General features: G+C 38.3%; 1 protein-coding gene across 1 annotated transcript in view; it reads left to right on the plus strand.

Moving 5' to 3' along the window:
- Positions 1 to 3,064: 3,064 nt before the first annotated feature.
- Positions 3,065 to 12,470, plus strand: part of LRRC2 (leucine rich repeat containing 2) — a gene marked incomplete at its 5' end in the record, with an annotated part of 40,673 nt that continues 31,267 nt past the window's right edge. Inside the window, one exon of the mRNA XM_010076137.1 lies at positions 3,065 to 3,221. Coding sequence (XP_010074439.1) covers positions 3,065 to 3,221 — 157 coding nt within the window. The remainder of the gene's footprint in view (positions 3,222 to 12,470) is intronic.

Below are 12,470 nucleotides of genomic sequence, written 5' to 3' on the forward strand. Positions count from 1 at the left end.
TTTGTGTCTCAATCCTAAAACCAAGGTTGAATCCTAGGCTAGTAATGGGGGCTGTGCTCCCTCCCAGCTTCTCCTGCACCTGCAGACACTGGCACAGCAGAGAAGCTGAAAAGTCCTTGACTGTCCTGGCAGCAACTATAAACATCAGTATGCTGTCAGCCTTCGTTTCAGCACAAATCCAAAACACAGCCTCTTACTAGCTACTATGAAGAAAGTTAACTCTGTCCCAGCTGAAATGAGGAAAAATCTCAATAAAAACAGGTAAGTCAGTGCAATTGGTAAAAGAATGGAACCTCCTTCCATTCTTGGCTTACAGGAAAGCTGGGAAGGGACTTTTTACAAAAGCATGTAGTGACAGGATGAGGTGTAATGGATTTAACCTGGAAGAGGGTCAATTTAGACTAGATTTTACGAAGAAATTCTTTACTGTGAGGGTGGTTAGACAGTGGAACAGGTTGCCCAGAGAACCTGTGGATGCCCCAGCCCTGGAGGTGTTCAAGGCCAGGCTGGATGAGGCTTTGAGCAACCTGGTCTGGTGGAGGGTGTCCCTGCCCATGGCAGGGGGGTTGGCACTAGATGATCTTTAAGATCTCTTCTGTCCCAAACCATTTTATGATTCTATGTCTGAATTAATTTCAGTTGCTGCACAAGAATATCTTGGTGCTTTAAACTACCCTTCAGACTGAAGTAAAGATTTTTAAAAATATTTCTGCTTTAATAATAAATAACTTCAAAAATATTTTGAAGTATTTTTTCTGAAATTATGAAGGAGTTTGATCTTAATCTGAAGGAGTCCTTTGTACACCGTACTGTTTTCAATGTATCAAGGAGAAGTTTGTGGGACACCCCAACGAGTCTGGGAGAACAGCAAGGCTTTTGGCTTCACAAAGCCAAGTGTTCTGCTTTGCGCCCTCTTGTATCTGCTAGCAAGGAGCTGGAGATGGTCCGTTGTGACAACAAAGTGCAAAAAAACCAATAGGTCATTAGAAAGACAAAGACAGACCTCGACTGGGGAGAAATGGACTGGCAAATGGTATCTGTGAGCTGGAGGTGGTCCGTTGTGACAACAAGGTGCAAAAAAAAACAATAGGTCATTAGAAAGACAAAGACAGACCTCGACTGGGGAGAAATGGACTGGCAAATGGTATCTGTTACCCAGACATCTTTTTCCCTCCAGTATGACTATTCTGCATCTGCTTTCCCTGTGAATCAGAGTTCTTCCCTACAGTGGCATCTATGACGCTCCAGCTAAATGTTGTCCCTTATGTGTTTTATTTTCAATTCTGTACAGGTGCGAAAGACAATACTACCTGAATTTGCAATTGATATTTATTCTTTTATTTTGCTGCAGAAAAATATGCAGCACTGAAAGTGGAGGAGTTGAAACCCACCCAAGAATGCTGGAGAAATTTCTCATTACCAGCCCTGAGGCATTTCAGGCATTTTGTTTTTTAACTGCCATAAACTGAAAAATATAGAAGATGGATCACAATGCAATATAGACCTAGTGGGAAAATAAAGCAAGAAATGAAATGATCTATATCAAATATGGAATGGCAGGTAACAAGGCAGAACTACGTATATAGGCTAAGTGTCTGCGTGTATAAATTTGAAAAGAACTGAAATTAGAGACAGCAACAACCAACCAAACAACAGATTATGATCAACAGTCCAGTATATCTTTAATTACAATTAGATGTTTTAATTTAGCTGAGAGTTAAATAGCACTATTCCTGGTTCAAAAGTTCATAATTAATAAAAAACAATTAAAATGCATCACTCTTGTTAATGTCTTGGGAGATCTATGAAATATAGACATAAAAAAAAATAAGTAATATCATCATACCCTCTGCATAAAAAAACAGTATTTCCTACTCTATTGTATTCTTCATGCACCAGAGACAAATTTTGAAATTATAAAGGACTTAAAAGCTGAAACTTTTGCACTTCTTTTTGTGGACCAGTTAGTGATAGCACCTCATCCAGATTATTTATTCCAGATTTTACCAATGCACAGTGATATAAAATGCAGGACAGACTGGTAAATTATATGCTGCTTTAGAAAGTGGAGTTTAAATGATCTGACCTTCAACTTTATGAATTGGTTTTTGTCTGTTTCAAGTTCAAGGAATTAGGTAACATAATTCAAACAAAGGTGTGTACGTGTGAACTGAATACCAATCAACTGAAGAAATTTTGTAAGAATTAAAGGCTTTAAAACATTGTTTCAGTAACTGTTACACATTGGATATTTGGGACAAATAGAGTAGTCTGAAAATCACTCAGAAGCAAATTTATTTGCTGCGTATTTGGAACAATACTAGAATTCTTAAAGAAAAAGACTCTATAGGACTAAAGCAAGAATTAATTGCAATTGTGGACTGATTTAGAAGTTGAGTATTTTTATTCTTCCTGAAGAAATTCAATAAAAGTTTTCAAACATTTCTGAAACAACTTAGGAAGTTAAGTCACTTACTTGAAAAGAGACTTTGAGAGGTGATATGTGTGTATCCCATCTGAAATGTTTCTGTTCATTGAACGGTCTTCTATCTTGAAAAACAAATTTTGAAGCATTGGTGGTTTTCTTTTCTTTTCTTTTCTTTTTTTTTTTTTTTTTTTTTTTTTTTTTTGTGGCAAGCCCTATTTAGATATTCTCTGTATACCCACTCCTCTGTTCCATGTTGCATTTTACTACATCTTGATGTGTGGATTAAAGCACTGAAATGTATTTTAGAAAAAACCACCAGCTGGGAAAAGGAGATAATATGGTAGACATAAAACAGGTTGAATGCTTCAGATAGGTTTCAGTTTTAGAGGAAAATGATTGCATTAGCAGTTGAAAAAATGAATATGTGGTGACAGACAGCTGCAATGCTCTTCAAAAGCAAACAGCTCCTGTGAGAGTTTGGCAAACTGCTGTTCTACATCAAGATAATGAAGGCAAAGTGTTGGCTGTGGGTTTTTTGGTTTTGCTGTGGAATTTTTTTCGCCTGTATTTAAAAACAAGGTAGAACAATATTCTAACTTGATGTTTTATATTTGCCCGCTCTTATTTCATTTACAGGAATTCCCAGATTCTCTGAAAGAACAGACCTATCTGAAAGAATGGCACGTGTCCAATACATTGATACAAACCATTCCAGCCTACATTGCATTATTTCAAGATCTGAGAGTACTGGAGTTGCCAAAAAATCAAATCAGCTGTCTCCCAGTGGAAATTGGTATGTTGGTTCAACATATTCAGCTATTTATACTTATGCCATTTAACTATATTGCAGGGAAATTAGTGTCTGTGGATATTCTTACTCATTTACTGATAATTTTCTTCATACTTGTTTCCAGTAAACAGTGCCCTCTAAATTTTTACAGCTCTCTGGCTGTAATTATACTTGCCGAATTGTATGCAATACCATGTGTGTAGTATGGCACAAACATGGGAAAAAAAAGACATATGACTATAAGGCAGTAATTGTATTCAAGTAGATGGAGAGTTCTTCCTGAGAACATGTGGTGTTTTATATTCTTTACAGGTTAGGATAATTGTAAACCTCAAAGAAGATGAATTAAAACATAAGATTGTGTTAAAAAGGAATAAAAAATAATGTTGCAAAAAATCCATCTTCTGAATTTTACGATGAGCTCAGTAATGATCCCCATTTAATAAATTGGTATATCCAACATGACATCAGGGTTTTTAGAGAAACAAGTTCTTAACGCTTACCTACTTTGGCCTTTGCTATTTTAAACTACATAATAACAAGAGTTTCAGTGTTTGGCTCTCCTGTGTTTTCTGATCTTACAGTACAAAAAGCTGGTCTGAAAGACTGCAATGGTTTGAGAGAGATTTACGGCTCTTATAAAGAAGAGTGTTACTATAGCCTTTGAGAGCTGAAGAAATGGAGTCCACTATGAAGCCCCTGTAGCTGAGTCCATGCACCCAAGTATACTAATACTTCAGCTTTCATTTTTAAATTCAGTAGTCCTAAGCTCTCCCAATGGCTGGTATTCCTCGTGTACACTAAGAGTTAACAACTTTGAAAAAAACGATAGAGATTTGAACTTCCACCTCCATAGTTTTTATAGCTTTAACTAAGAAAAACAGGAAGAGAGAGAGGGAGCATCCCGCAACACAGAAATCAGTGCTAGACTTTTCTACTCGTATCTACTCTTTTTCTACTCTATTAATAGCGTAACACTAATGCTTTTGATTCATTTACTAACATATTTTACACAGAAATTTTCCCACTGACATTGAGATATATTTTATAGTTTCAACATGGCAGATAAATACACTAACAAATCATAAATAAGACACAAGCAGGAGATAATGGACATAAAATAAATACTAACTCATTGTCAGCACTTTGACTGTGGAACTCAGAGGGGTCAGTGAGTTTCATGGTCAAATACCTTTTACCAGGTGATGTGGAAGAAAGCGGAAAGGGCAGAGTTCCCTTCTAGAGTTTACCCTAAACCATTAAACGTTGTTTTAAGGGGTTGCTTCTTAACAAACAAGGCAGGTAAAGGCTAGGAAAGATTTTTTCTTTCTTCTTGTAATATTATGAATTGTTAATGAAAATGATCCTGAAGAAAAAGTGATTATGAATGCTAATAAAGTCTGTTTCCAGAATAAAGGCACAAAACCAGATCATTCTACGTAACCAATTCTCAGTAGAGGGTAATGTAAGGCCATATCAGACCTTTCTTGGGAAACAAGGAAGAAAGTTTCAAATGCTTCTAGTAGCAATCACTCTTCTTTCAATTACATTTAAACTGTGTGATCTCTGCTCATCAGTAGCTTTTATGTTATTCCCAGTTATTCATTTTCCCTCCAATATGATCATCCCTCTAGCTTATACCCAAGGTGTTGCTTTCTTCCTTTCAGTATTTCTGCTGCTGCTTTTTATGTAAATATTTGACTGGAAAGCCCAATGAATATCAGAAAACTGTTTGCTGTAGGTCCTGCTAGAGACACGATGTTCTAGCACTCACCATCCTCCTCTTAACAGTGAACTCTTCTTCAGATTTTTTTTTGTTTCTAGATTCACTAAATGAGAGCTGGAATGACTGTACCAAACACTCATCTGGAGAAACCTGGATTTGAACCTTTCTTTTTGAGACACTGCATACCCAAATTAACAAATTTGGCTAGCCATAGATGCTAGTTATGCAATAATTCTACATCACAGCAGTAATTCCAGCATATCCAGACAAAGACACAGATTCATCCATCTAATTTAAAAAGAAATAATACAAAAAAAAACCACTCCAGGACTGTGAACTGAACTGTTCAGCACTTTTCAGTCTTAGTGAGTGTCCTATGTTGATAGACTGCCTACGAGCAATAGAGCTGCCCTTGTTGTTATGGCATAAATTACAGAGAAGTTTTAAACTCAGTTTGTAGAAGGCTCTCTTTGTTGATGTGGGAGATGGTATTCTTGCAAATGGCTATGCCTTTACTTCATGTACTATGTATTCATACAGACATAGACACTAATATGTATTGGAAACGTTCATTATTTTAATAAGACATTATTATGAAGTGTCTTGGATATTTTGAAGTTTTTGGATGCTGCTTCAAAATGAAACATTTCATGCTTTAGTCATCTAGCTGCTAAATTATCACAGGGAAAATAATCAATATGGGTTTGGTCTGGGAGCTCTGTCTAAGCAAGGAGTGAGGTCTGGGTGTTAAATCAGAAGGTAAGGTCTCTGGAAAGGTTAAGTGATAAGGTATTCATCATTTTGTGTTCTGTTTACAAAACAGCAGCAAGCAGGTAAATATCACAGCTAAAATATACTTGAGAGTAATGACAGATGGTTGAAGTTGGCAGTGACACCTATTCTGTTGAGTCTTCAATCTTCAGACAGAATTGAAGCCAAGTTTAGACCAACAAATCATCCAGCAGAAGCTAAACTGGTGAGCCATGTTCAGACTGCTTTTGATTCTCACAAGAGGGCTTTAAAAGTGTGATAGAACAGGAGATAATAAGAATACTTTCAGTGAAAAAAGATATTGCTGCAGAAGCAGTCTCTGAACTGAGATATCTGCAGGAACCAAAATTCATGCTCCTGTTTTACCTGATTTTGAATGGAATGCTCTACCCTGAGTCAGAGAGAAAAAAGAATTATATCCATTCTCAGATATTTCAAATCACACTCTTAGTTGTAATCACCTATGGACTCGAACAGATCAAATTTGGATCTGGGAACTCCTTTGATTTGATTCTTTTAGTGAAATAGCAAATATTTTCATGTGAAGAAAGTAAACAAAAATGGAGAAAACTGCAAAATGGGGTTGTTGTCTGTCTCAAAGTTGTCAGATCTGGTTTTTCCAGGAATAATCGAAAAAAATTACGAGCAGGGGTATAGCCGGGGGTTTTTCTTTGGCAATGGTTTCTGGGTGAGTTTGCAGCTCTGGCTCTGACTGCACGGCTGCAGTGCAGTCTCTGTGTATCAGTTAGTGCTAGTACGTTAGTAATTGCTATGATTGAAAATATCCAGTAGGATATATTCCCATGTTCACATATGAAGTAATGAACGGCATTTTCATGTGATCCCAAAGCTTTTGTGCTGGGATTGGATAGTGAGGCTCTATCAGGATTTTTTGTCCCACAGATTATTTGTGAAACATCTCAAAAAACTCTTAATAAAACTTTTATATCTCATTATGTTCTCTCACACTTTCGATATACCAAATTTAAGAGGAAAAATAACTATGCTTTTGAGGTGTATTTTAGTAAGAAATCACAGAGATTTTTTTGGTTTCCTCCCTACGTCAGAGTATATGATTTCATTTGTGCATAACATTAATCCAATTTCCTAGAACTCACTGGGGGAAAACTATAAGTAATACAGTTTTAAATGACTTCTAGATGCCTAAAACAGGTTTTTCTATTAATAATATTCCCAGTGTGCTGATGTGTGAGTTTCCAAGAAGAAAATACATATTCTCAATGTAAATGTAGTATAGCTCTGAGGAGTTGCAGACTCATCTCTTACCCTTGCCATTTATTCAGTATTGAATGTTATCTGTCCAACAGCTCAGTCTTACATACAACTGAGAAAAATTTTATTTATATTCCCCGTTTGAAGGGGGAGTATTAAACACCTCTGTTACAAGTGACTGTTTTTAGAAAGGTACCAGTTGCTTTAAGGCTAGCTGCTCAAATTATGGTTCGCTCATACTGGAACAGCTGGTAAGCTCCTGAAAATTTAACCCTTGGTTAGTGCATCCCAAAAGTACAAAACTATACTTTTTACTGGATGAACTAGAGGAAAAACAATCTTTTTTATTCATCTGCTTAATTTATCAAAAATGGGAATATTGTACTAAAATGTAATACAAACATAGAGCTTTAACAAATTTCAACATAATTGGATCTTGCAAAGGCCAGGACTTTATTAAGCTGAATTTCTTGGAAGGATTTTAAATAGTGCCATTGGGTACTGGGCTCAGACTGTAAACACTGCCATGGTAACTACTCATTACAAAAATTATTTTTGCCAAAAGATTCCTATCTATTGTCTTTCTCATATTGCTTTAGGTAACTATATATATAACAATATTAGAACACTCTCCTTCTACACAGAGAAGAATAGTATTAGCAGACTCTGTGGTTTATTTGTCAGTTTTCACTTGGGTCACAGTAAGTGGTGGAGGCTTTGCACACCATTCTGCTTATGATGGAAGAGTTTTATCCAAGAAGAAGTTTTTTTCAGTTTCCAAGGTGATCAAAATGTATTGTTCTACTCTTCCCAAATAATTTATTTCATGTTTACTTCTGATGTTCAGAAAGTGTTTTCTAGCTTGGAAACTGAGCTTATACTCTACTTTGTACCTGTGAGATACACTTTTTTTTCTGGGATCCCCATGGAGACCAGAGTCCATGTTTCAGCTTATCTGCTCACATGAAAAAAGGAAGTCACACACTTTTACATAGAATTTCTGATCTAGCAAAATATCTTTCATTCAGCTCATATTATTTTTATTTTAATTTGTTTTTATTTTAATTAATTTCCTTTTCAGCCCTTTCAGTAGATGTTCACCCAACATTATTTTCCCCTAAGGTATCTCTCTCTACCTTTCAGCCCACAAGAACTTCTTCATGTTTTTCTGCCTCTCCTCTGTTACAAGAGAACCTCTTTTTTTACACCCCTTGCATTGTACTTGTGCTCTTCTGACCACAGACTGAGATCCCAAGCTTTATCCTTCTTATTTTTTGTTTGTAGAAGTCACTTGCAATTTCTTTCAGCATGTTTAAATTTTACTAATTGAACACATGAAGGTTGCTTAAAGAATTAAATATTACTAGCCCAGTGTCCATTTGTTACTGTGCTACAGCTTTTATAACCCCTAGTGGCAAAAAAAGTTTTCGCAACTTTGTTATGCAAAAGGAATTCCGGAAGCCTTCTTCCTTCCTTTGCTTGTATGCTTTGAGTACAAGTAAAAAAAAAAAAAAAATTGATGTTTTAACTGTTACCTGTAAGCTTGAATAGCAATATGTCTTTTCAGAGAAATCAAAAGCAATGGGACTGATTCAGCAGAGAAGACTAGAAAAAGGAGACTATTGATCTTGTCCTATATGAAGTTGCTATCAGATCATTGCAGATCAATGTAGAAAATTGCTTTCTGTTTTACTCCATTTCATACAAGTGGATCTGCATTCACATTGAATGGGATCCTTAGGTAATAAAGGTTCTCTGTAACCTCATCTGTATTTTGTCTCTGACACCTTGTCAGGAGCACTAACGTAGTCCCGTCTTAAATGGCAAAGTTGCGTTACCATTATTACTATGCTGCATTGGCCATCAGAAGTGATAAAGTTTAATTAGAATCATAGACTCATAGAATGGCTAGGGTTGGAAAAATCATCGAGTTCCAACCCCCCTGCCGTGGGCAGGGACACCCTCCACTAGACCAGGTTGCTCAAAGACTCATCCAGCCTGGCCTTGAACACCTCCAGGGCTGGGGCATCCACAGCTTCTCTGGGCAACCTGTTCCAGTGTCTCACTACCCTCACAGTAGAAAGATTTCTTCCTAATGTCTAACCTAAATCTGCCCTCTTCCAGTTTATACCCATTACCCCTTGTCCTCTCACTACACTCCCTGATAAAGAGTGCCTCCCCATCTCTCCTGTAGGCCCCCTTCAGGTACTGGAAGGCTGCTATTAGTTCTCCTCAGAGCCTTCTTCTCTCCAGGATGAACAACCCCAATTTTCTCAGCCTGTCCTCATAGGGGAGGTGCTCCAGCCCTCTGACCAATTTCGTGGCTCTCCTCTGGACCCTCTCCAACAGGTCCAGGTCTTTTTTATGTTGGAGGCCCCACAGCTGAACACAGTACTCCAGGTGGGGTCTCACAAGAGCAGAGTAGAGGGGGAGAATCACCTCCTTCGCCCTGCTGCTAATGCTTCTTTTGATGCAGCCCGGGACATGGTTGGCTTTCTGGGCTGCAAGCGCACACTGCCGGCTCATGTTGAGCTTCTCATCAACAAATACCCCCAAGACCTTCTCCTCAGAGCTGCTCTCAATCCATTCTCCACCCAGCCTGTATTTGTGCTTGGGATTGCCTCAACCCATGTGCAGGACCTTGCTGCAAAATACTGTTTATTTTTTTTTTTAATAATGAATTAAATATTTAAACTGGGAATAAATGATATCTTAGGCAACAACTATGGCGTTGCAACTGACATTTAAAAATAAAATATTCTTAATTGTGTAACTGCCAGGGAAGCCGTGGATTTCACTACTGCTTTTACTGCCTGTCCTTGGAAAACACAGAAATGTTAGCTGTTTAACTCCCTAATTTGCATTTTTTTATAAAACTGAAAATTCAGTGCCATTAAGCATAATTTACAACAGTGTGGTAATAGTAACAATTTTATTTTTACTACTTATAATTGATGTGTGGTGCTTGAGTATTATCTGAATGCACAGGTGGCAGGTATGGCAGTCAAATCCTGCTCTGTGCAGCTATGAAGGGAGTGTCACTTCTTCTGTCCCCTCCTAAGGCAGCCTCAAAGGCTGTATTACCTGCTCATTAAGCCTGGTGGTGGCTGGGCACCATACCTTAGAGAGTGCAGAGCTTCTGCACTGAGGAGTTATAAATAAACCCCTAAATACAAATTACAGGGTAGTGAAAGTCATTCATACTGCTTCACCAGCCCCCTCACTGCCCCCAGCTCCCCAACTGTTATTGCAATAAATGCCAAACGTGGGTGAGAATGGCTGGACTCTTACTGACAGTGAGTATGGCATTTGAAGGTTGTTTAGGGATTCATTGCTCTCTCATTTTGCACTCCCTCAGTCACGATGCCTGCATTTGGGAGTCTTGAATTGTCGTGAATGTTGTCTTATGGTCATATATTTGTGCTCTTTCTCCGATGAAAGTAGCCTAGCAACCTTATTTAACAGGTCCAGGGGAAAAGGAGAGTGACAACTGTACTCCTTTTGTCTGACAAAAGAAAAGATCTGCGTCTGCAACCTGGATTACAGACAACTCGTAAAGCCCAATTCTGTCCCTGTGTAGATTGTTGCTTGTAGGAATTTTAATCAGTTTTTTTAGAGGAAGGAGTAATTAGAGAAGTGGAGCTGAGTGGAAACTATGTTGAACCTAAAAATTTATAAAAGAAATGCAAGTTGTGCCCAACTCATTTGGTTTCTGTCTTTCGTTTGAGAAGATGGTTGAGCTTCATGTTGTTGATCTCATTTATCTGGCATCCCGCAAAGTATTTGATACAGTGAACTGTGGAAAATGAATTACTAAATCTAAGAAAATGGACTTTGATGTAAAAACGAGCAAAGGATTTCCTGAAGCAGAGGCAACGAGGTACTCACTTGGAAAGAGAAGCTATCAGTCAGGAGGAAGACTATTTGTGGAGTTTCTCAAGGATCAGTCTTGAGATTATTTCTTAATCATTTCGAGGAACTGGGCTACTGAAACCTTTTGCTGACACAGATTGAGTGTTGCTGTCACTGTATAAACACGAGGGAACATGAAAACCAGGATAAACAGGGAGGGCTTTCAAAAAAAGTAGAAAGATTACATTCATGATTGCAGAGTTCAAGATCATGTACTCAGAAGCTACAATTTGTGCAGCAAGTCACGAGGCCATTAAATGCAAATAATTGAAGAAATTAAATTCCTAATCTCAATGTCACAGAAGAACCATCCAGTATGATGAATCATACATAAAATTGTTGCCACCCAGGTTCAAGAAAATATATTTCAGATCAGAATACATGCAAAATAAGACTGTTAGGGCCATTTGAGGAGGGTAATTTTTATTTTTTGAGAGGAGATTAGAAGCGTTGTCTTATTCAGGTTAGTAAATTCCGATATGTCTGCTGGCTATGAAAACATCAGAGAAGTAAACTTCAGGGAAGGAAAATAGCTATTTAAAGATAAAACTAGCATAAGAATTAATGGTTATAATAGTTCTACAAATAAATTCAAACAGGTAATCCAAAGACCATTCCAAATAATGAGAAGGATGAAACTCTGTAACTTTGTTTTCTCAAAGGAGCAGTGAATGTAAAAAAACAAACTAGTTTTAAGATGGAATATGATAAATCAAAAAATGAGTTTATGTGAAGTGGTGGTGTAAGGGTTTTATCCAGGAGATCCTGGTGAGTCCCATATAGAATCATATAATGGTTATGGTTGGAAAGTACCTTAAAGATCATTGAGTTCCAACCCCCCTGCCATGAGCACGGACATCTTCCACTGGATCAGGTTGCTCAAAGCCTCATCCAACCTAGTCTCGAACACCTCCAGGGATGGGGCATCCACAACTTCCCTGGGCTACCTGTTCCAACGTCTAACCACTCTCACAGTAGAAATATTTCTTCCTAATGTCTAACCTAAATCTACCCTCTTTCAGCTTATACCCGTTACCCCTTGTCCTCTCACTACACTCCCTGATAAAGAGTGCCTCCCCATCTCTCCTGTAGGCCCCCTTCAGGTACTGGAAGGCTGCTATTAGTTCTCCTCAGAGCCTTCTTCTCTCCAGGATGAACAACCCCAGCTCTCTCAGCCTGTCCTCATAGGGGAGTTGCTCCAGCCCTCTGACCATCCTTGTGGCTCTCTTCTGGACCTGCTCCAACAGGTCCATGTCTTTTTCATGTTGGGGGCCTCACATCTGAGCACAATACTCCAGGTGGGGTCTCACGAGAGCGGAGTAGAGGGGGAGAATCACCTCCTTCAACCTGCTGCTAATGCTTCTTTTGATGCAGGCCAGGACATGGTTGGCTTTCTGGGCTGCAAGTGCACATTGCTGGCTTATGTTCAGCTTCTCATCAACCAACATCACCACGTCCTTCTCCTCAGAGCTGCTCTCAATCCATTCTCCACCCAGTCTGTATTTGTGCTTGGGATTGCCTAGACCCACATACAGGACCTTGCACTTGGCCTTGTTGAATTTCATGAGGTTTGCATTGGCCCACCTCTCAAGCCTGTCAAGGTCCCTCTG

This window comes from Pterocles gutturalis, unplaced genomic scaffold (assembly GCF_000699245.1).
Source record: "Pterocles gutturalis isolate BGI_N339 unplaced genomic scaffold, ASM69924v1 scaffold11828, whole genome shotgun sequence".
Taxonomy (NCBI): domain Eukaryota; kingdom Metazoa; phylum Chordata; class Aves; order Pterocliformes; family Pteroclidae; genus Pterocles; species Pterocles gutturalis.